This window comes from Lates calcarifer, unplaced genomic scaffold, assembly GCF_001640805.2.
Source record: "Lates calcarifer isolate ASB-BC8 unplaced genomic scaffold, TLL_Latcal_v3 _unitig_190_quiver_915, whole genome shotgun sequence".
NCBI classification, from domain to species: domain Eukaryota; kingdom Metazoa; phylum Chordata; class Actinopteri; family Centropomidae; genus Lates; species Lates calcarifer.
Window position 1 is genome coordinate 6711 of NW_026115840.1, and position 24544 is coordinate 31254.

Sequence of the window (24544 nt, forward strand, 5' to 3'; positions counted from 1 at the left end):
ACCTGGGCCTTTTCTCATGATTTTGGTTTAAATGACTGATGGGGACACTGGTATCGATGTGTTAGTTTGTAGCCTGTATCGAGCAAGAACAGTAACCCAACCGCTGACAGACTCAGATTGTTATTCCAAGTGTCTGACAACATGGTGGATGAGATTCCTACAAAGACAGAGCTTTTAATGTGACTTTGATGTCATAGAATCACTGTGTCCAGAACCTGCTCTGAGTCAGTAAAGTACCTTAAAAAATAGTAATGTAATGTAGATGTAAATATATTTGCAGTGTTCTGTACTGCACTGTATGTATATTACTCGTGCCAGCCTGTGATAACTGGCACCGCCGCTGGATGGAGTTACAGGTTACACGACGTTTGTCAGGAGGCAGGAAAAGACGGAAAGTTGAGCCGCCTCAACACTAACTTTACAGCTGAACAGGAAACGATGCACTGAGCCTGTTTGTCTCTGAATAACCTACGACGCGTTTACGTGTAGGCCTACAGTGTGTGTGTGTGTGTGTGTGTGTGTGTGCGTGCGTGCGTGTGTGTGTGTTTTACAGCTGAGGACACGGAAGATAAACAAAGGTGAAGGTTTACACCAATAATAACCGATGAGACAGAGATGCACAGATGTTACAGTGGACTGGATTGGCTGAGGCGGGAAGAAGAGCCAGACGGAGGGCTGGCTGCGGAGTGAGAGCCACGGTATTTCCATTGGAAACTTGTCCACTTGAAGTGACGCTTAAACCGATCGAGTAGCTGCAAAATGCGGCTTCGCTTCACACGCTTGGATTCTATCTCGGAGTGAGCCGCATTTACAGATAAAAACAAACAAAAAAAAAAAAAAACCTGGAAGTTCTGCAAGACCCTGGCAGCAGGAGAGCAGGGAGAGAGCCGGGGTGTGTTCTGTCTGGAGTTTTTAAAAATCCCAAACTTTTAATGCTGGGTTGAACTGTCTGTTTTTTTTGTTTTTTTTAATTCTTCTCTGAAGTGAAAGGAGAGGCAGAGAAAGTTGGGTGAATGCCCAGCGCCACCATGCAGGGGAACGGTGGAGTATACGCAGTGAAGAAGAGGAAGAAGCCCGTTCAGAAAGTGTACGTTTTTAATGTTTTTAAAACGTTATTATTGTCATTAAATATCTCTTCAGGCTATGAAATGTTGACTGTACTGCTGTAGCCCAGCGGGCCTGACCGGCGTGGATGGGGTTAATGCTGTCAGTCAGTTACCGCAGTGATAATGACTGTAATTCTAACTGTTACTACTTAACTAACTGTCCTTTCACAGTCTCCTCGTGTTTGCACCAAAGCGACGAGTCAGGCAGGTTGTTCTATTTATTTATTTATTTATTTTTAGCTTTACTTGAGTGATTAATGATTTCCGCTGAGGGGACAGGTTTACCTGCAGCTACGCAAACACAATGACGTCAAGAGTAGATAAGGTAAGGTGACAGGTGATGGTGGCTGTGGAGTTCAGCTGTGTAAGGTCACTCTGTAGAATGAGTACTTTCACTTTGGGTATTTAATATATTTTCAAGCAATTTTAAAAATGCTTAAGTAACATTTTGAATGCAGAACCTTTACTTGTAACAGGGTGTTTGTGCACTGTGGTGTTGCTATTATTGCTGAAGTAACTTAAGCAAAAGAACTGAGTACATCTTTCCCCACTGATGCTGTCTGTGGAGTTCATAGTTATGGCAGTGTAAGGACACAGGCATGAAAAACAACCAGTGGTTGAAGAGGTAGTCAGATAAAAGAGCAGGGAAATATTACACTGTGGCTCAGGAGTCGCCCACCAATCAGAAGGTCAGTGGTTTGATCCCCCAGCTTCACGCACTGAAGATGCTGAACACCAAATTGCCCCCGATGGCATACCATCAGTGTAAAAGTGTGTTAGAGTTAGAGTTGTGTTTGTATACAGTATACGGAACAAGTGCTATATGAATGTGTGTGTGAATGTAACCTGTAGTGTAAAGCACTTTGATTGGTCGATATGACTAGAAAGGTGCTATGCTGTCCATTTTACCATTTCCACTTCACCACATTTATTTGATATGATTGTTACTTTACAGATTATGGCAAAAAAAATGGCAAGAGTACTTCTCTCTGGAACATGAAGAGTATCTCAATTTCATATCATCTAAACTTAATATCTTACTTATACCATCATTAGTTGCAGCCCGATATTGAACTCCCCAGCTGTACATAAACCTCACCTCAGCCAGCTAAAACAATCAGGGCTGCAACTATTGATTATTTTTATCATTAGTGAAACAGCTGATTATCTCCTCGTTTGGACTATGAAAAGTCAAAACCCAGTAAATATCTAAAATCATTATGGACTATTTGTCAGATCATTTTTATGGAATAATTCCATAGTTGGATTAGTCTTATTTTGCCTCTATGAATTAACAGACAACAGAACATGGGTTTGAAGGAGATGATCTAAAAGGAAATTCACCACAGTGACGTGTAGGTTCTCTGTCCATTTCTGGTCAGGGTAACATAAAATGCCAGGAAGCAGGAGGACCAGGGAGGAACACATGTGGGTTACCCTGTAGTACATAAATGTAAAATACTCCTTACATCATCAGATGCGTTCAGATCAACAGTCCAGAACCCAAAGATACTCAGTTTTCTATCATCAGCAAACATTTGGCAATTTAGCTTGAAAAATAAAGTGATTTTTTTGATTATCAACATAGCTGCAGATTGATTTTCTGTTCATCTGTTCATCAATGAATCAGCTAATTGTTGCAAATTACTACCACTGGAGACACCAGTTACACCCAGACGCCCAGATCCAACTTTTAAGTTAAAAGGAGCTGAGGCAATTGTGGGTCAAGCATTGTGATTGCATCGTTGTTGAGTGGTGATTTTCACCGTATTATTCACCAGCAGCTGACAGGAGTGTAACTCCAGATTGCAGAACCTGAATTCTCACGTTTTACTCTCTTTCTCTTTCATCTCTTCATTCCTGCCTGCCTCGCTCCCTCCCTCCTCTTCCCTCCATCTCTTGTCTCAGATCTCTGTGTTTTGTCAGGGAGGGATGGCACACAGGACTGCTGCGTGCGCTGACATGTTGGAGAGGAATTATGTTGTGGTAATTTGTAGTAGAATTTGGCACAGATCAACAGACACGGTGTCTCAAAATTATGATGCACCTGTATTAATAACATGATATGACTCCAAGTATCATCTAGTTTTTGGATGGTTTGCCACGTTCATGCCCCTCAGAGGATCAATCCTAATGACTGTGGTGATCCCCTGACCTTTAGTCCAGTAGGTTGACATTTGTGGTTTTGAGTGTAATGTCACAACGACTACTGGGTGGGTTGCCATGACATTTGGTGCACATATTCACATAGTCCCTCAGTGTTATAATCTTTTGGGAGAGCCCCTTAATCCACTACAAGGAAAAAAAAAAAAAAAAAATCAAAAGCTATTATCAGCAAAATGGCATTTTATTATGAAAGTATCCATTCTTCAAAATTCACAGGGATCTATTCCAAACATAGACTAACATAACATTTCTTTGTCTGTGTGTTTTCTCGTCTTGTAATAATAGAAGCATGAACCCTGCTTTCAGCCTGTGCTGGCTCTTTAAACCAGGAAGTTGAAGCTTTGTTTGATGTGGTTTATTTGGGACACTGTGTCTTAGAAATTCAGGGCTGGAATTTTCTATTTTTATGAACTGGAGCTTTCAGCATGACACACATGTGTCCTACATCCACACATACAGAGGTTCAGATGTCGTATCTGAGCTTGTTACAGGATATGAAAAATGTACCCAAAACACCCACTTAAACTCTAGATGGAAATTCCACAGTGTTCTGTTGATTGTCAGACAGAGCAAGCATGTTTTAGGCAGCAGGTAGCACCACTGAGCATATCCTCTTGTCTTGCGTCTTGTTTTAGTGCGAAGCCTCCACCGTTGAAGACCAATCCGTCCAAACGGCACCGGGACCGCCTGAATGTAGAGCTGGACCATCTGACCAGCCTGCTGCCTTTCTCTGAGGAGGTCAGAGGTCGCCTGGACAAACTGTCTGTGCTCCGGCTCAGTGTGGGATACCTCAAGGTTAAGAGTTACTTCCACGGTCAGTGCCGTTTACCTCTTACCGCTTTGTGAACACACGCACACGCCCACACAACTAAGAGTAAAGGTTACACAGACAAAGTCATATGAAAGTGACATGTGTGTGAGTGAAAAACGGAAAGTGAGAGACATTGTGAGTGAGTATGTGAGTATGTCAAGTGTGCAAATATGCTGCTCCAGACATTTCTGTGGCTGAGCTCGGAGTGTTCGGGGTGTCAGAGAGAGGGAACATGACACTGTGAATAATGAATAGTAGCTCTGCTGGGAGGGAAACAGGAGCGTGTGCGGAGCAGATGGAGTCTAGGCAGAGAAATGTGAGACATGCAGACTGGAACAGTAGGTCCTTATTCTGATGCCGATCAAATGCACGCACAGTTAAAAGTGGCATTTGGTTGCTTATGTCGTCAGTACATAGAGTATGTCTACATGCAGGTACAGGTGTATGCTGACAGTCTGGGCACTCGTGGGTAAACAACATATTTTTTTTTGGTATTTGAAGTGAAAAGAGGTATCCCCAATGTGAAAACACCTCTGTCAGGTGTTCTTGTTGTCATTTAGCTGTAGTTCACAGAAGTTAGTATTTCTTTTTAAAGAACAGAAAAACTGTGGTCATCATGACTGACGTAGATTATCTACAGAACAAATGTGAAAGTCTGATTGGAGATTAAAATCCCTTGTGTCATCGGCTGCTGGATATTGTTGAAAAGCAAACCACTGGTAGAAATAATCACAGGTTTAACCTGGAGGAAAAAAATGGCTAAGGAGGCACTTAACAGTTCCACTGATGGTACCTGGTCAAGAACAGGCTGGATCTCAGTTCTCTTCCTGAGAGGATTATCAAATATGAAAGAGGTGGGCTGTGTGGAAAATGTTAAAATTGTGTTATTTTCTAGTCTGGCATATGTCTGAAGCAGCAGACATTGCCCCACTATCTTTTTCCACCTAAAATGCCAAGTAGCAGACATGGGAATCTGTCCCATCTCTACCATGCACCCCGTATGACGTGAACGTGGCATAAGCCCAAACTGAAACGACCCGTCAATACGGTATCATGCAGGTTATTACGTAAGACACTTCCACTAGCCATCTGAAATCAACCAACATGTAGGCTTGATTTGAACAAAATCAGAAGTCATTCTGGTCTGAGTACTGGAAGCCCTTCCTCTCTTTGTGCCTCTGTGGCTCTGCTATCAGCCAGCTGATCGCTGCTGTTGATGGAGAAGAAGGGGCTGCAAAGGGAGGAGGGACAGAAGCTCTGAAGCACGGTGGCACGACATGAGGGCTCCTGACGAGGCTGTGCAGATTGGAGTGTTTGTGAATGGAGATGTTTGAGCAACCAACACACTCAGCCCCACTGCAGCTTCACATCACCCGAGTGTTTATTTTTCACTCAATCCACCATAGCAGTTAATGTCTGACATGAGATTGTCCTAAAAATAAAGATGTTTAAGAAAGAGTGAGTTAGTGTAATGTGAGACTGAAGAGTCTGGGATAAAGGAGAGAGGTAATAGTGAAAACGACAAAGTGAAGTTGAAGGTTGAAGGTCTATCTGATGAACACTGTATCTACATCAGGACGTTCTGCTGCCGTACATCGTGCTGTGAGCATGTTATCTCTTCTTGACTTTGATGTTTGTCCAGACTGACATCACACACAAGCTGTCGTCAAGAACCGCCACTGTCTTATTTAATGTTATGTAACTTGACCCATCAACAATGACCCAAGCAAAAAAAATGTAAATGTTCGAGTTTTATATTCTATTGTGTATTCACCTTTAATTGCTGTGAGTGTGGCTGGACAGTAAGAAGACACTGTCTGGAAAGATTAGAATGAGTTAAACAAACTGAAACTGTGAAACCCTGGTTGGAGTAAAATTTAATTTTACCCCAATTTCTTCACATTTCCTCCATCATGAGTGAGTGCAACCTAACTGATTCTAGCCACAGATTTACTGAGGCACCTGTTGAGCTTTATTAATCTGAAGGTAACATTATTTCTTATCAACCTTTCAGAAGTCGCATCATTTCCTTCCTCTGGGGCTTAAAATAAAGAGGTGATACTTAATCTTCTTGACCCAGATTTTGGTCATGCAAGGCAAAGGCTATTGTGTGTGTGTGCTGAGTTGGGATCAAATGGTCCGTATAGAGTGTGCCTGCCCTGCCTTGAACTATGTGTACTCTGTAAGACAACATAGCAGAGTGTTCAGTTCTGACCTGTGGTTGTTAAGACGGTTGTGACAGACATAATAATCTAATTATATGATACATAAACAATATGACATCTTTTACTAAGGTATCAAGACTTCATGGTGCGCTCATATACACTGTGTGGACACGATCCACAACCCAAAGAACTATAGCACATTAGGCCTGCAATAAATATTACTTCTGTTTAACTTATAATCTTTGATTTCCAACTTGAATGTTCGCTCCATTTTCAGCTCTGTTTTTGGTCTCTATCAACTCCTGAGAGAAATGCTGCTAAATGCTCCACTATGTTCACCAGCTAGTCTCTAACTGTGTCTATGTACTGTTTGCTGCTGAGCACATAGTGTACAGTGGCCTTTTAGAGCTTTTTCTCTGAAAACAGCTTGTAGCAGGAGGGAGCCCAGAGCTGGTTTGACAATTCTAGAACAAAACATGGGGACACTATTGGGAAAAAAACAGGTCGTAATAGCTCATTGGACCGCATTGCATGGTATTTAAGTAATAATAAACCAAATTGCAATCCATTCAGTAGTAGTAGTAAACTACAGATTTTTTTTATTGTTTTTAGAGAAAAGACCTGCATGTGCCCACTTCCACAGCAGTTTCCTCTGATTGCGGTGGAAGTTTGTTCAGGGCTGCGTGACGACCCCCGTCTGACCTGTCGTCAGGCATATTCAGCTCACCTTGTCTGGCTGTACTATATGAGCTGGTAGCCAGTCTTTCTCTCTCTCTCTCTCCTCTCTGGCTTCCATCCTGTTAGGTTAGTTTTAATGTTAGTGTCTTTTTCAGTTATGTTAAATAAATGTATTTTTTAGTTATAACATATGTGTGGTCTTCCCTCCTTTGTCCAGCCTTGAGCCAGGAGCTGAATAATGTGAATAATATGGCTAATGTTGCACACAACAAAGCCTTAAAAATAAAACAAGGGAAGGGCTGTTGTATCATATTCCTTGTTGTTCAATTGTGTAAGATAAAAACAAACCTCTTGTTTGAGTCTGAAACACAACCTAGTTCGCAGTCACTCATTATGTGTCACCTCAAAATATCGATAAACAAAGGCATATTAGCTCCAGACCTCCAAGTAGGTCTGTTACCACAAGTGTAAAATGTACTTATAATTGAACTGTGTATTAGAAAGAAACATTACCTCTTATTCAGACAAATAATATTTCAGTTTTGAAAATCTGAACTTTGCCTTCACGCTCATCTCACAAAGAAAATCAGCTTTACAAAGACCAGTTCAGTACAGACTAGATCATGAGGAAAAGTTTAGGGAGACTCCCAAATGAAGTTCATCCCCTGAGGAGCATTAGTCAGTTTCGTGGTAATCTGACCCTTAGAATTAAATAGTAGATAACCAGATTGTCACCATAATATATACATGGATAGAGTAAGAGAACTGGACTGTATATGTCTGTCACATCTGAACACGCAGACAGATGTGACAGTAACTGCAGAACTTGCCTGAGAATTATCACATTTTTAAGTTTTCTTCAGACTCAGAGTAACCCAGTGATAGTTGTCTGTACATCCACAGGAACAATGCAAACAGGAACTGCTAATGGCTAATTCAGGATATTTTTAATGGTGCTGATCTGCCAAAATGTGAACAGCTATGGGCTTAAAAAAGAAAGAACTAAGCTACGCTAACTGGCTGCAGGCAGTAGCTTCAACTCTCAGCAGAAAGATACAGAGAGCTACATGCAGTCCAACCCTTCCAAGTGCAACATTTATCTAAGGCAACCAAGAATTTTTTACCTGTATAGTTTTTCTTACTAAATTAAATTGTCTAAAATTAAACTGAAAATAGTCTGATTCTCGATATAGACAACACAAAGTTAGAGTTTTCTACTCGTTAAAGTGTGTATCGTTAAAGCCAAAATTAAGGATATATGATCATATCAAACAGACGTTCAGCCCTGTATCATATGTTACATTTCATTTTTCTGGAAGCCAAAGATCTTTAGCTGCACAGAGGAGAGCTGGTTCCTCTGGCTGCTGGATGTGAATGTGCAAAATGCTTAAGTTGCTTCTGCATTTTTGCACTTCCTGTGTTGTTTGTGAAATGTATATGCAGCTCTCTGGTCCTGGCTTGTATGAATTCATGGTGTTTTGTAAGTCTGGGTGTGGTAGGTATATTAAAGACAGATATATTAAAGACATTGCAGAATATGCAGAAATAGGCCACTCTGCATAATGAGGGCTTTTACAGTTGGTACCTAAGTAACTTTATGAATGCATGACTTTTAATTCTAGCAAAGTATGTCTACACTGTGGTGTTTCAACTTCAGCCAAAGATCAGAGTGCTTCACCTCTGACTTTATGTGTGCACACAGAAACTGAAGCAGTGTCAACAAACTCTTCAGCACTGATCATAACTCTGTGCTTAGACCTGTCTGTTGTTTCTGTTGCTCTGAATGAGTCCCAGGTGATGCTGCTGCTACCATTACCAGGTGTGGAGGTTACCATGGTGAACCTTTGTCCCCATAGTGACAGAGTCTGAACTGCTTTGGATATCTATCACCACAGGTTGGGTGGGGTGGAGGGGGGCAGTTTGTCTTGTTTGGCTGGCAAGCTCATTGTTCATGACTGCTTCCTGTGTTGGTCGATAATGACGGGGGAGCGAGGTTGCAGTCGGGTCATCTGTGTCATTAACTTGGGTCTCCAGCTGCATTTTCCTGCAAGATAAATCTATGTCTGCTCCGCTGAGTCATAAACAGACCAGAGATACAGAGGCCCGGACACAGGACATGGATGCCCTCTGCTGAATTTGGACACATTTAAGTATTTTAATATTATTTCAAGAAGAGGCAAATGAAAGCAGATACATTAAGGAAGCAGAACTGCAGCACAGTTTCTCAGAATTTTATATTTAAGGTAACAAGCTTCAGGTTTGATTTGGTACATTAACAAATGTGACTTATCATCTTAATCCTAACAGGTGTTTCCCAAAACCACATCATTTAAGATACTCTGAAAAAATGTGAGTGAAGAAGAGCGAAGATCTACTCATACGAGGTTCAGAGCATCTTAAGAAGCTCCAGGTCCTGCAGGAAGAACCAAACCTCTTCTTTGCTATGTGACATTTAATATAAAATGAGTGTTGCTGTTTGAATTATAAAACAGGAAATACACCTGAAACACCTGTGGTGGGAAATAAGTAAGAACATTTACTCAAGTACTGCATTTAAGTACAATTTAGTATTTTCTCACCAGTTTCTAAATTTAAAAAAAGAACAAATCAATCATCAATCAAGTGATGAATGGAGAATGTTTTTCTGCACTGAGTAGATTTTCAATGCATATGTGTATATGTGTACATATGTGTGTGTACATGTAGTTTGGTGTACATTTGCATGCTCACTGTAACTACCCTTTGGGGCTCCTCACTGAGACCACACACCTCGGGGGTAACAGCAAATGACTGAGACCATGTTGCTGCTGATAGAAGACAGTGACACTGAACATCCATCTTAACAAGACAGACTTCAAAACTTAAGTAGTTTCAGACAAGAAAAAAAAATGAGTTAAAATGTGGTGTTAGTGAGTCACAATGTAAGGAAGGGAGGCAGGAAAGGATGGAAGTGAAGGGGAGAGAGCAGAGAGGAGGTCTGGTTACAGGGTAAAGGGTAAACTGTTTATGAAACAGACAAGTCGGCCTCTCAGGTTTGTTTAGTCTTTCACATCATCTTTGTGTGTTGCACATTGTGTCCAGTTTCTTGGCGCCACACTGAGCTTAACGTGGTGAAGTATTACAACAACTTGAGCAGATCCCCTGAGTTGGTTCCATTTCATTCCATAATAATAAACTCTGGGTTCTTGCAGTGAGTCATCAGTTTGTAGAAAGCTGCTCTCGACTGAGACATCAGGGCAAATTCCTGGGTTTGTGCGGTGGAGACGAGAGGCAGATCCAGTGGGTTTGTTTTAAAAAAAGGGGAGGGAGGGTGGAGGAGGGAGGAGGGGGTAGGTGAGGGAAGTTTGTTAGCGTGCAATAGAGTCATTACTGTAGGCAGAGGAAAGGAGGTATTGCTTAGCTGACTGAATGCCAGGGATCACAGATTAGATTACACAAGATTTTGCTAAAGCTTAAAAAAAATCACCTCTTTTTAACATTAAGGGAAGATGCTGCTCTGTCTGGTTTGATCGAAATAACACTGACTTATATCGGTGAGCCATATTTGCAACTGATTCTAAACCTGAACTTGTTTTTCTTACGTGGATAGTTTGTAGATGTTTCTGCATAAAAAGCTCACACTTGCATTTTTTGTGTGTGGTCTCTGCTGTCCTGCTCTTGGAGGTAAAGGCTGCCTGCTTTTGTCCTGTAGGACGTCACTGATATTTTGTCTGTTCCACAAACAAACCAGCGAAACATTAGCAAGAGTAAGTGTTGGATACCCAGACCTTTTTTTTTTTTTTTTTTTTCCCTGAAACAGCTGCCTACTGCAGCTAAAAACAACGCTGTGCTGCTAACAGTCGATAAATCTTTGTGGGTTTGTCACTACATTTGTCATCTTTCACATCACATGCAGTCATTTGATCCATTTAACCATAGCAGCTGTAACAGCTACAATGAACCTAATTAACATCTACTACAACATACCAACTAGAATAAAACAAAATGTGTCCGGTATATAATGGAAATCCATAAACCATGAAAACAAAAGATTTTATTTCTTGGAAATATCAGCTGGTTTTAGGAGACCCAGCTGAAAGCCACATGACGTGAGGGCTGAATTAAGATTTGGATAATGCATCTCCCACAGCTGGAAGATTAAAGCGTTAGTTCAGACATATAATAGCTTGGTTTAATTTGCTCAAGTTCTTAAAACTGGATAATCCGCAGACCCCAGTGTGAACACTTTTCTTTGGGACTATTTTATAAAAACTAGTAGAATGAATACTAAAATAAATATCACTGGGTGTAAGTGGGAAAACAAGGACTGCAAGTCACCACTGCTTTTATTATCAATAGAATATTTGTCAAATCATAGAAAGTGAAATATGATCACAATTTTCCAGAGCTCAAGTTAACTCATTTATATGTCTTGTTCTGTCAGATCAGCATTGATAAATCAATTAAGGAAATCATTTTGAAATTAATAACCTCTTGAAAGACTAAATGATTAATTAACTCAAGTAACTATTTCTGCTCTAAAGAAAACATGTTTGTAATTCGGGTGAGTTGACCCTTGGACTGTCGTCCCTCCATCTCCGAGGCTCAGGACATTGAAAATGAATCTGCGTTTGCACCGTGACTCTGCATAAACTCAATGTTGTGTGTATGAGTGGCTGACTTGTGGCTGACTGAGTTGATTGTTGTTGTTGTATATTGCAGTGGCACTGCAGAGAAATGGAACGTTTGCTCGTGTCGCCTCTGCAAACGGCAGGAATGGACAGTCCGTGTCCCTGGATGGAGTCAGTTTCTCAGAGGGAGAACTCCTGCTCCAGGTAAAGTAACTAATCACATACTAGGATTACATGTGTGCACCAGTGTTTGTAGAAGCCATGTGCATGTATTCCCATTATTTCCGCAGGCTTTGAATGGTTTTGTGTTGGTTGTGACGACCGATGGCACCATCTTCTACACATCCCCGACGACCCACGACTTCCTGGGCTTCCATCAGGTAAAAATGTGACACAGTGTCGATATTTTTCTGTAAACTGTGCTGAGAAAAAGGTCAATAAACTCCCTCCTCTGTTGTCAGTCGGACGTCGTCCACCAGAGTGTGTACGACCTCATCCACATGGACGACAGAGAGATGTTCAGATGTCAGCTTCACTTCGCCCTCAACCCCAGCAAGTCCGACACAGACATGAGAGCAGAAGGTAAAGATTTGAAAGAAAAAATGAATCCTAAAATTGCCTCTTAATATGAATCAATCTTTACTTGCAGTCCTTCATCTCTGGTTTGCATATGACCACTAGTTTTGTGTTTTTTCCTTATTTCATCCGAATCATTTTCAGAGGCCAGAAGAGATAAAAATTATTCAACAAGAAGTTTGAGTATTAATTCTAGCAGCAGTTAACAACACACAACCAAAACATGCACATTAATCCACAAGCCCCCCCAAAAAACGACTAAAATCACGACTTCCTGAAAACCATCTCCATGTATTTTTTACTGCCTAATGCATCGGAGTGCTTCTTAAACTCTCTCTGCTCTTATCAGTTGCTAATATTAGAAAACTAATCAGCACACATCTTGATTGATCAAATCAATCAAATCCAATGTATTCCCTACTTCCAGATTATCTAACTGAATATCTTTAGGTTTCGGGCTGTTGGTCAAACAAAACCAGTTTGGATTTCATGACATGAACTTGGGCTGTAGGAAATTATAGGAACACTTCTCGCTATTTCTCAACATTTTATAGATTATTATTTGAGGAAATAATCAGAGATGAATTGGTGTTTGTTGCATTTCTACTTTGACATTTTGATATGATGTAGTAAAGTGTCTGTGACAAATATTTGTCCTCTATGGAGATGTATCAGAGTATCAGATGCTGATCAACCCAGAAGGCAGAGATGGTGGGATACAGTATGGAGGCATACCAGTCTAATAGAAAGATTGTTTCTCTGCAGATGGGCAGTGTAGCAGTAAAACTCTGAGCAGAGACTCTCAGAGCTTCTTGCCTCAGTACCTCCCTCCAGAGAACTCCTCTTTCTTGGAAAGAAGCTTCTGCTGTCGCCTTCGCTGCCTCCTGGACAACACCTCTGGATTCCTGGTAACATAACTACAAATATCCTTGTGCTTTGGTCTTTGACTGATGTTCAATTTTACCCTCTATTTTTGAGAATGAATGTAAAGATTAAGCAAGCATTTTATTTCCTAAGCATTATAAGTCATTTATTACTGTAGGCAATTTATGTGCTTTGCCACTGGAAGGCAGCAAGTATTTAGCCAAAAAAGGAGGGAAAAGATGCATGGCACCATGCTTATTGCTCTGAGTACATGGTAATAACTAAAGATGACTCAGATTAATTTATCAACATTTTTTTCCAACCTCAGATCTTCTCTCTTCTGGATTTTGGCAGAAAAGTGAATAGTTGCCATCCCCAGTGGAAATTACCCTTTCTCAGAACCAAAAATGCCATCCTCATTGTGGTACCAGAGAAAAAAATCATGGGGTCAACAGTGGTATGAGGGGTAATTCCTCTGGAAATCACAAACGCCTGTGTGAAATTTCATGGCAAATCATCCAATAGTTGCTGAGATATTTCAGTCTGGGCCAAAGTAGTGGAACAACCGAACGACATGGCTGTTGTCATCACTATCAGGGATAGAAATCCCATTGAAATGTAACTGATATGTTTGTTCGTGTAACTACATGCATTAATGTGTCTGTGTTTCCTCCACTCCAGGCTCTGAACTTCACTGGGCGTCTGAAGTACCTGCATTTACAGGGAACTGCTGGGGCTGACGGTACTGTGGCTCCTCCTCAGCTGGCTCTGTTCGCCATTGCCACACCTGTACAGTCTCCTTCAGTAACGGAGATCCGCACCAAGACCCTCATCTTTCAGACCAAACACCGAATGGACTTTGCTCCTGTGGGCATAGACACCAGGTAGGTCATTTTCCTTTCCTTTTTTTCCACACCTGACTGGTTATGTGTTGCCTGAGTGTGTCTTATGAACCCCACAAATAACCCTTATCCAGATGAAAGGACATGCGATAAAGACAACTTCTTACATGTTGATTTTATTATTTATAATCAACCAGTGTCAAATGCCCCCTACTCATAACAGAGACTGAACCAGAAAATGAAATAATTGTGTCTTTTGTTTGTGTGTTTTTTCTTTTCAGGGGGAAGCTGGTTTTGGGTTATACAGAGGTAGAGCTGGTCACAACAGGCTCTGGTTATCAGTTCATCCATGCTGCTGACATGATGTACTGCGCAGACAACCACCTCAAGAGTGAGTTATTCTATAAGACAGTTACACTTTCAACTTTTCAGTGTTGCAGAATAGAATTTAGAATCCACCTACAAAGCTCTTAATCCCTTAACGCCGATTGTCGCGAATTCGCATCATACCGTTTGCATTCAGACTGCAGCCGAGATAGCGTATGCATTCCCCCAATGCCGGTTTGTGCATTCTAAATACGTGCCTAGGAACCTTTTGCAAGCACTGGTTTACGTAGGACTGTTTGGAGTGTGACCTACATCCGGTTCATGGAAAGCTATATATATAGTTATAGTTACTTAGTTATAGTGTAAATAATAGTGTAAATAATTGTAAACAATTTTGTGGCTTCAATAAAAAATTTACCATTGGTTACCATTAATGCCTATTGTCATACCTAAATGTATATCTATTTTATGTGCTATAGACAAATTAACAATCTCTACTTAATTTAGCATCAGCTTGAAAGCAAAAACACAAATAATTAATTTTTCTGTGCTGCTGGAATGCAGGCTTACTGGTGGTTCCTAGAGTTACATATAGATTAGAATGAGAGGCAGAGCATTCAAAAATCATGCTCCTCTACTGTGGGGCCTTCTTCCAGTTTGGGTCCAGGAGGTAGACACCCCCTGCACTCTTTAGAGTAGGCCTAAAACTTATAAAAATACAAGTGGTCAAAATAAGTTTTCTCTGCAGGGTGTCAGGGCTCAGCGTTAGAGATAGGGTGAGGAGCTTGGGAAGTCAAAGGAGCCAGGTGAGGTGGTTCCGGCATCTGGTTAGGATGCCTCCTGGGTGCCTTCCTAAGGAGGTTTTCTGGGCATGTCCAACTGAGAGGAGACCTTGTGGTAGAGAGATGGATGTCTGGAATACCCTGCTTAGCCTGTTGCCACCGCAGCCCAAGCACCATGATGTATATATATATATATATATATATATATTTGACTTGACCAAATGACATTAATTTGACTTGCTGTTATTAACCTCCATTTTCTGTAGTTTTTGTGTTACCTATACACCTTTTTAACTTTACATTATTGTCAGTCATAAGTCAGTCTTGTGTCCACCTGCTCTGTCCTCAGTGATTAAAACCGGAGACAGTGGCTTCACATTCTTCAGGCTGCTGACTAAAACAGGACACTGGTTGTGGGTTCAGGCCTCTGCCAGGATAGTCTTCAAGGAAGGGAGGCCAGACTTCATCATTGCTCGTCAGAAAGCTCTCACGTAAGCATCGCTATCTTAACTTTAGATTTCAGGTCTGTTTGTTTTGTCAACATCTGTGATTATCATGATAACAGAAAGTGTAGTTCTACAGCAAATGGAACTTTGTCAGAACTATAACAGACAAACAAATGGTCTATCTTTTTACAGTGCAGCCAAACAAACTTGCAAGGAATTTTGGAATCTTGGTTTAGCATTTGCAATTACTTAATACAGCTCTGATGCTGTAAAACTATCAACAGTGAGGCTGATATCAATTTACCCAGAGTAGCTGGATTATAATTTCCTGTGAATTCCTGCAGTGTAGGTAATTTGAACCCTGCAGGTAAATGGCGGACTCCACCACTAATAGTGAAAACTAGTCCTTAAAACCCTCCCCCAAACAGTGATTATTGAATTATTGCTTAGCAACTGTAACTAGACCTGTCAAGCTTCCACATCTTTCCACATGATGACGTGGTGTGCACAGAGCTGTAGTACTAATTTATATTTGTTTATTTAAGAGTGACCATACAGATAATCATTGTTACATATAGATTAGTGCCACAGATGTAATGTATATTGGGCGTTTAGCTGAAGCTAATTTGCAGCTCCGATCCCTGGTTAAGCTTACATTGAGGTTAAAACATCCGCATAAATAGCTTGATGCAGAATCAACATGAGAAACAACAGGTCAGATCAAACCAGCTGCGTGTGCATGTACACGACTAGTAAAAGTGATACTAAGTATCTCAGGAGTTGTGTCTGGTGGTGGTGTCTTTATAATCTTTCCATAACCAAAAACACAATAGCAAAAGTGTAAGAGAAGGATTACAGTGTGTTTATCTTATATAACATAAGATGTGTTGAGTTTAGGCTAATGTTACTGTAGCAGCTCTGTCTGGATCTTTATTGGAGTTGGGGATGTTTCCACTTTATTAACTCCACACACCACACATCCACACACATCAGTTAGTCCTAATCCTAAAAGTCTAGCATACACTTAGAAATAACACACTTTATAAGTAGACAAACAGTGTTATTTTAGTACAAAATAACAGTCAAATCTTATCATATTTGCAGTACACTCCACAACCAAATATAAAAAACATTGTTTCTTTAATTTCCATGTCTTCAGCATAGATTATCAACTGGTGAGGAAGCAGATTTTTGTAGTTCTATCCTCAGTCTCTTAAACACAATATGATGTATGTAGCCATCATTTACGACACATTGGTGACTTGCAGCAAAGGGCCTTGATCTGCAAGCACTTCACTATCAGCCTTGATACATGTTATGCACTCTACTAGGTAAGCTACTTGACCACTCGGATTGCAGTAGTAACTTCTGCTTGTTGCCTCCTGTTTTTCTGTAGAAATGAAGAAGGAGAGGAACATTTGCGCCAGAGAAGGCAGCAGCTCCCTTTCAGTGTTGCCACCGGTGAAGGTGTCTTGTACGACGTTTCTCTGGATGTTTTCTCCATCTCGGGTCCTTCTGGCCCTGCTGAGTCTACAACAGAGAAACCTCTGGATCCTGCCTCACTCCTGGGATCCCTTCGCCGGCAGGACCACTCTCTTTACACCCAGCCAGAGATGCCCAGTCCCCAGTTCCCAATCTTCTCCCAAACAGAGGACACTGATTGTGAACAAGCCCAATCTGCCTTGGAACAAGCCTTCATGGACAGCCATGCTCTGCTCAGTGTGCCAGGTCAGATTCAGACTTTACAGAAGAGGTATTTGAAAGTGGACTCCACATCTGAAGCCATGATGGACTCTTTGGGGCAGATTTTGGGAGATATTGAGGATGGAGGGATAGAGGGTCTTGAGGTGGAGGAGATGGAGCTGAAGGACTGGGAAAACACCCTCCTCAGGATGAATAAAGAGAAGGAAGACGCAGAGAGGGAGCTGAATCGCACCCTGGCTAATGATGTGTTCTCATATGTGGAGGAGGCTCTGAGGAGAGAGACTGGTGGGGTTGTGGTTGAGGGTTCAGATCAGACAGGGTGTCATGTTTCGGGAACCATCAACAGTTTATCCATTCAAGGTGAGCGTCCTGGGTTTTCAAACAATGAGCGCCAGTCAAGGACGGACATGACATCTAACCAGAGTGGATCTGGAGAACAGGCTCAGTTGGGAAATATTCATGGCGATGCTTCTAATTCGACCGGACTGAACGCTGCTTCTCAAACGACAAGCACACAAACACCCACTCAGTGTCGTAACAGTCACCATGCACACACCTCTTCTCTGTGGCCTCCAAGCAGCAGCAATCACCGCTGTGGTAATGAAATGATTTCAACACCATCCTGTTTGACGCGTCAGTGTTGGCCTCCATCTGCACCAAACCTCAACAATACTCACAGCAGCCATCAATCTGGCTTGGAGGCAATGGACCAAAGTGTAGAATATTCTCTAAACCACACTGGTTCACAGCAGACTTACGTGGGGCGACAGCCTCAGATCCCTTCAGTGTGGCAACAGCAACAGCAGCTGCCACAAAGTTTTCACCATCACACACTTTCACATTCCTCACACACACAAAGCAGTGTGAACTCAACAGCTCAGTCATTCCAAACGCAGCCACCATCTGGCAGCTGCATGTATGAAAAAATAGAAGGTCGCATACCGAGTGCTGCTACTGTTTCTACCAGACAGAACAGGCTTCTCTTGGGACCATCGCACTCCAGGGGACCCACACATGTTGCAGGGACTACCACAAATGGTCCGCCCTTCACCCTGTCGAATCCAGGCATGGCAGCTGCAGGCATCAACCAGGGGACGATGACCAGTCAGAGCACTCACATGGCTGCCTGTACAGACATGGGCAACATCAGTTTGGGTCATCTGAGTGGAAACGATGCCAACGTGGGAACACTTGGATCAGAATATCCTCCTGAAAATGCATCATTACAGTCTTCATTCTTCTGTTGGAACAGTGAAGCTCAGGTGAGATAAGATTGCTATTGCTATCAAAATGAGTTATTTTGGGCATCCAGGATTCTGGAAGTAAAAGTCCCATTCATTTTCTGCATAGACACTGTTAAGGGACCGATAGTTGGAGTAAACTCTGCAGGTTTAATCATCAGTGCAAAAGATGAGTGACTGTTAAAACTGATAAAAACTGTTAAAACTGGAATATTAAGGAGAGAAGTCAAGTTGAACCCTCAAAGATAATTTTGGTCTGAAACATGAAGTTTCCGAGCTTAAACTTGTGAGATGAAGTCAAACCTAATAAAACACTGAACATGTTAAATCAGTTCATTGTCAGATTCTGGGTTGATGTCAGATGAACGCACTGCTCTCTGCTTCCACAATGTTGTCGTTTTATTTACAGTTGCTGTGCAGTGTTTCACTTCATCAGATCTTCTTCAGCCACTGATTCACTGTATCTGATTGATGGAACCGTTGCACAGCAATGGTAAATAATCCTAAAAAGGATAGACAGACAGTGTGCAGATGCAACTATTGTTTGGTCTACCTCCTGTGGGAGAGTTTTTTTGATGTACTTACCCTTTCTCTCTGTTGATGTTTGATAAATTCAACAAATATGGCGCTGAATTGTTGTTTCTAATCACAATAATACAGAGTTTTGACTTGACTTCTTCCATAACAAACTGATTAATTTATTTCTCAGAAAATAAATGAAAATAATTCAAACTGATAACACAGGTAACACTTAACTTATATCTTAATTATATATACATTTAATAAATACCTATAACACACTATAACTTAGTTATAAGCATATATAAAGACATTTCTGAGTGTTTATTTATACACATTATTTGTCAGCAACTATAACTTCTATTAGGATTACAGTTCAACTGATGATGGTGCTAGATGAAAAATCAGAGGATCAACATAATGATTTTGTGTCCAAAATGTCATGTTTCAATAGTTACTGAGACATTCTATCAAAACGACAGACATCCCAGCTGCTGGTGGCATTAGAGATTAACTGATCACCAAAGTCAGTAGGATTCATCTTTGTGTCTTCTGATCCAGCAGTTGAGATTTTTCAGTCTGAACCAAGTTGGTGGACCAACAGACTGACACTGCTGTAGTCTAGAATGGTGTAAAAAAAAAAAAAAAGAACAGTGTAAAGGTTAAATATGCGGTACAGTGTGGTGTACAGGAAAACCTCAGGCAGGTCCCCAAGGAGCCGTTTAGTCTGAAACATCCAGTCACTGTGCTGAAGATGTTTTTTGCCTACACTGCTGACAGGATGATACCATTTGCAAAGGTTATGTAGAAACTAAATGATCACACTGTCCGATTTTTCAGGGTAATGATCAAATAATCACAGCCTCTCTACACTTTTCTTACAGATTCCCAAAGTTCCCCTGAGCGACGTTGTGGACCCGTTTGCCTTCCCGGCGCTTCCCACTGGGAGCATCAACCTTTCTCAGAACACCGGACCATAGTCACCTCTGCACTGCTCTCTGATCAGACTGATTTTGACCATATCCAATGCTTAACTTTTTAACACATATTTAGTACGCAGTATAACAGGGTTAACAGAACAGAAGAGGATGGAGAGGGACTTCACCTCAGTGTAACTCTTCCTAACAGCTCTCTTCTGTAAACCTTTATATCTGCTTCATCTTAATATCCATCTATATGCAGTTCGATCAGTGTGGTTATTTGAGTGGAGTTTTTGTAGACAGCTGCGGTCATAACGTCTTGTCCATCATTCAGCATTTCCCTCATTAGTCCTAAGAAAACACATTGTGTCTCTGAAGTCTTCTTTTCATATTCTAAGACAAATCAGCTCCATTACATCAGTTCCTATTGCAAAATGAAACCTTTTGAACAAGGTTAAACAAAGATTACTTTGTGAGCACCTGTACTTTTCATGTTATCACAGCAACCTTGTCTCCTAGATAGTACAGTCATATATCACTTGTTTACTTTGTGGTGACAACTGTAATCACTGGGCTGGATTTCTGTTCAGAGTCATTGTTGTTTTTTTTAATGTTGATAGAAAATCTAGTGGGCATTTCATTTCTGTTGAAAATTCGTTTTATGTAAATGCAGTTTCTAGCAGGCAGGTGTCTCAGCTAACCTCACTAACCTGGACTCACCTCTCCTGTTGAGCTGTGACCAGCCCACAAATGTCTAAGGCTTATGGGAAATGGTGTCCACTGAAGGCTGCTAAAACATAAATATTGAATAGAGAATTATATTAGATAACTTTTCAAAAGTTGCACAACATACTGTTGAGAAAGACTCTGTTCTAAAGCTGGATTCTTATTTATTAGTGTTGTTCCAAATCTGATTCTGACTGAGGTTTTCCTCTGGATCAGAACCTGGAAGTCCAGGTTTCACTTTGGACTCTATATCAGGCCTTGGACCTCATAGTATCATCCATTCTTTTTTATTTGGCTTTAAAAGCAAAGAAAATGTTTGATATTTTATTAAAGTGAATGCAGCTTTTTGTTATTGGTAAATCCAACTGAAGATGTTTTTTTTTTTTTTTTTTTTAAATCAGGTGGTTTAGATTTTTCCCAGCTGTGAAACTAAAGAGTGAAATGTAGGAACTTATCTTTTCCCAACACTAACGCAGACTTGTTGGGAAGAATTGTGAACAGTTACCTTTAGACTTGCCAATTATCTGGCAACTTTAGAAGAACTGTAATTTAGGTTTGTATTGAATCACCATGTGAGACATGAAACCCACATCTACAGTGTTATAATACTGTAAAATATATTAGACGTGAGCACTTTCTCACCCTTCAGTACCATTGATGTGCCCTTGGGCAAGATGCTTAAATCCAACAGTAAAATTCACCACAAATTTTTGCACAAATTAGTAGTATGGAAACATTCAATAAATGGTCACTAACATAGTGTAATGTAGTTGTACACAGATGCAAGGACTTTTCTTATGAAGCATCTGTAACTGGTGTTTTGGTGTTTTATTGAATGATTGATGATACAATATAACACTGCTGTAAACATCTGTGACTTGATTTTATACGTTGTTGTAGAACATGAGAGCATGTTGACCTTTAATGATTTCATTCTTGCAAAAATTGTAATGAATAAATACCTCATATAATATATACGATATAAGGATATATATTTTATGTTTTAACTGTTTCATATTTTAACATAAACTGTTAACACACCAGTTACTGATGCTTCACAGTTGGAATATCGATTGTTGACAATTTCTTACACTGATAAACACTTGTCCTTATATCTGTTCACAACTACATTATACTGTCTTATAAAACATTTGTTAACTATTACTACACTGCTTGCGAATGCTTAATTATTTTTAAATTTGGCATTAAATTATTGAGCCTGTTAAATTTTGTATAATATAATGGATTCATTGAACCAGTAATAAGGCATTATACCTAATGTTTTCACCTCATGTTTTCACTCTGGATATGCTTACTGTGAACACATCTAAATGAGGCAGTGTGACTCAGACCTGTAAAAACCTTCTGTATATTTTCTCGTTGAATCATGTATCCATCTGAGCTGTATCAAAGAAGAACTGTCTTTTGTTTGTCTTGTCAAGTCATATTCAAAAAGGAAAACATGCGCATTTTTTTTTTTTTTTTACCTGTAGGAGATTATTACCATATTATCCTGTCTCTGTAATTATATGTAATGTTACACTGTAGCTGCTTTGTATTCCTTGTGTATAAAATGTAACCACTGGGGACAAGTCTAATTTATTTTTGCCATTAAAGAATTGTAACCCCCTCGGTTGGTTGTATGTATCATTCCTCATGTGATATGTGGAGTATTACCTCTGGAGGGGGTTTGTATGAGGACAGTGTGTGATTGTTTTCAAACTGGGTCACCTACCCGACCTCACAGGTATCAGGTTAAAGCCATTAGGGGGCAGCTCCAGTGCCAACTTGTATTGTTATCTGTGGAGTATCTGTGGGCATGATGGCACAATTTAATGTTTTCGTTCCAGCCTACCTGCTCCCACATCATCGCTCCTCTGAGGTATGTGTTCCCACAAGCCATTACGTAACCATCACCAGCCTCCCTCCTCTGTATGCCCTTACACTGCATATTCCCCTCTGTGTCTTCAGTGTCTCCTCTGGATTGGACTGTGTCTTTAATTGGATATAGAACTTATTTAAAATCATTTAAAAAGAGGCTGCACTATGTTGCATTCACATTCTACTGAGCAGATAGGAAAAAATTGTCCACATCAGCCTCTGTCTGGGAATTTCTGACACTGACGATATCTCTTATATGGTGAAAAGAACCACAGACACATCAACAAACAGTCAACAAACTGGTATTAATATAAGATCCAAAATAACATCAACACTATCCACTCAGCTCATTTTTAAAGAGTTGCACACTGTTTGTATCTGGCTCCATTTGGTAATGAACTACTACAAATACATCATATAATAAAAGTAGCTAATTAAACAATTTATCATGTGGGACTGCAGGGTTAGCACTAGGGCTAACCACATTGGAATAATCTGTGAACACTCCTGAGTCAGAATATCAGGTGTTTTTCCTATTGTTCAGTTCTGTGGAACATGGATTATGGATGGTCATCACCTGCAAAAAGAGAGAGAGCCAGAAAATGACTAAACACCCACAAAGAATGCTTTTACAGAAAAAATAGCTTCTAGCTTTAAGTAATTCAAATTGTAATGTAGAAATATGATATTTTTATTGGAAAAATCTTAATATGAAACATGAGGTTTATTATAAAATCAGTGTCCCTTTGTGGTGGTTTGCATTGATTTTTTTTTTTTTTTTTTTTTTTTTTTTGGTGGTTGTTTTGCCTCTCTTCCTCTCTTTGTGGTGGTTTTGAGTCTTTGAGAACATTTTGTATCTTGTTGTGATCATTTTGTGGCTCTTTGAAGTTGTTTTACATTAGATTAGATTTATTAGAAAACTTTCAGGTACAAGCTACACAATTATTGAAAACTGCTAGTAATGACACTAATAGAAATGATAATAACAACAAACAATAGAAAAATAATGAGACTTTTCATTTCTTATTGCCTGAACATCCATAATCTCCTGGCTGTAACTAAACATTATAATAAACCTCTTTACAGCTTCATACCATGCAGATAAAAACTGAACAAGATTCTAATTTCTGCACCACCCCAGGACACAGATTTAGCTTCTGTGGTCCCCTGATTCCTTGGGCCCCTGAGCCTGTGTCCCATAAGTTGATTCAGCTATCCATCCATACTGCTTCTAATGTCTTTTGTGACATTGATAGCTGATTGGTTTTTTAATGGAGATGATCCTGTAGGGTGGTTTGTTCTGAAAGTACTCTGCATATACTGCACATAATGACTATTACTTTCCTAAGTGAAGTTAATTAATAATTTAGGGAATAATAATTTCCTTCCCTCTGCCATATTTTTATGGGCTGTAACCACTGAATAGACCCTTCTTTTTGGAAACAAAGAGGTTAATGCACCCACTTGGAGTCCTTTGTGTTGTGTTGTTGGGTTTCTCCCTCAATAAAATCATCAGTCTTGGCTAAGTGAGCAATCACCTAATGCAATGCTAAACCATTATTTATCTTTTGGAAAATATGTGTAAAACCTGTAAGCTGTTTTTTTAATTTTTTTTTTTAGGGCTGTTGAAGTCCAGCTCTGAAATCCAAACTGTCCCTGAAGAACAGGCTGACTGTTCTGCCTGAATGAGGGATTAAACACAAGGAAAAATTAAAGCTGCGAGCAGCGTTGAACGGGCCCTCGCACCCGGCGCCCGTCGGGGGAGCGGCGACCGCGGGACCCCGGCAACCGCGGGGTCAACGCAGGTCGCAGGGCACACGCTGGCGTAACAGTTCACACTTCCGAGATGTAAAAATTTTAAATAAAAGCTTTTACGCTAATTATTTTCTGTGATAATATTTTTCAGAGCTCATCATCTGTGACAGCTCTTGGCTCTCTTGACTGTAACCTCCCTGTGGCAGCTTCTCACAGACTCAATCAACTCCTCTTCCCCTCCCCCCTCAAACACAAACACAAACACACACACACACACACACACACACACACACACAGATACCCCCTCCCAAAAGGAGATAAAACTCAGTTTTAACTTGAGTTTAAAAGCTTTGAGCTTTGAGCAAAAGCATTTTTTTAAGTTCTGTTATTGGGTGCATATATAAATCATTTATGCTTAAACAAGG

The 24544-nt window shown here is 40.4% G+C and overlaps 1 protein-coding gene across 1 annotated transcript; it reads left to right on the forward strand.

The window, feature by feature from the left end:
- The first annotated feature begins 405 nt into the window (after positions 1-405).
- LOC108891273 (aryl hydrocarbon receptor-like) lies at positions 406-22113 on the forward strand. The gene is made up of 11 exons (XM_018688382.2): positions 406-1087; positions 3908-4086; positions 11628-11740; positions 11827-11916; positions 11998-12118; positions 12878-13020; positions 13658-13860; positions 14100-14209; positions 15277-15418; positions 16770-18339; positions 19722-22113. The coding sequence occupies exons 1-11, from the start codon at positions 1014-1016 to the stop codon at positions 19815-19817; spliced, it is 2841 nt and encodes a 946-aa protein (XP_018543898.1). The 5' UTR covers positions 406-1013; the 3' UTR covers positions 19818-22113.
- The last annotated feature ends 2431 nt before the right edge of the window (positions 22114-24544 follow it).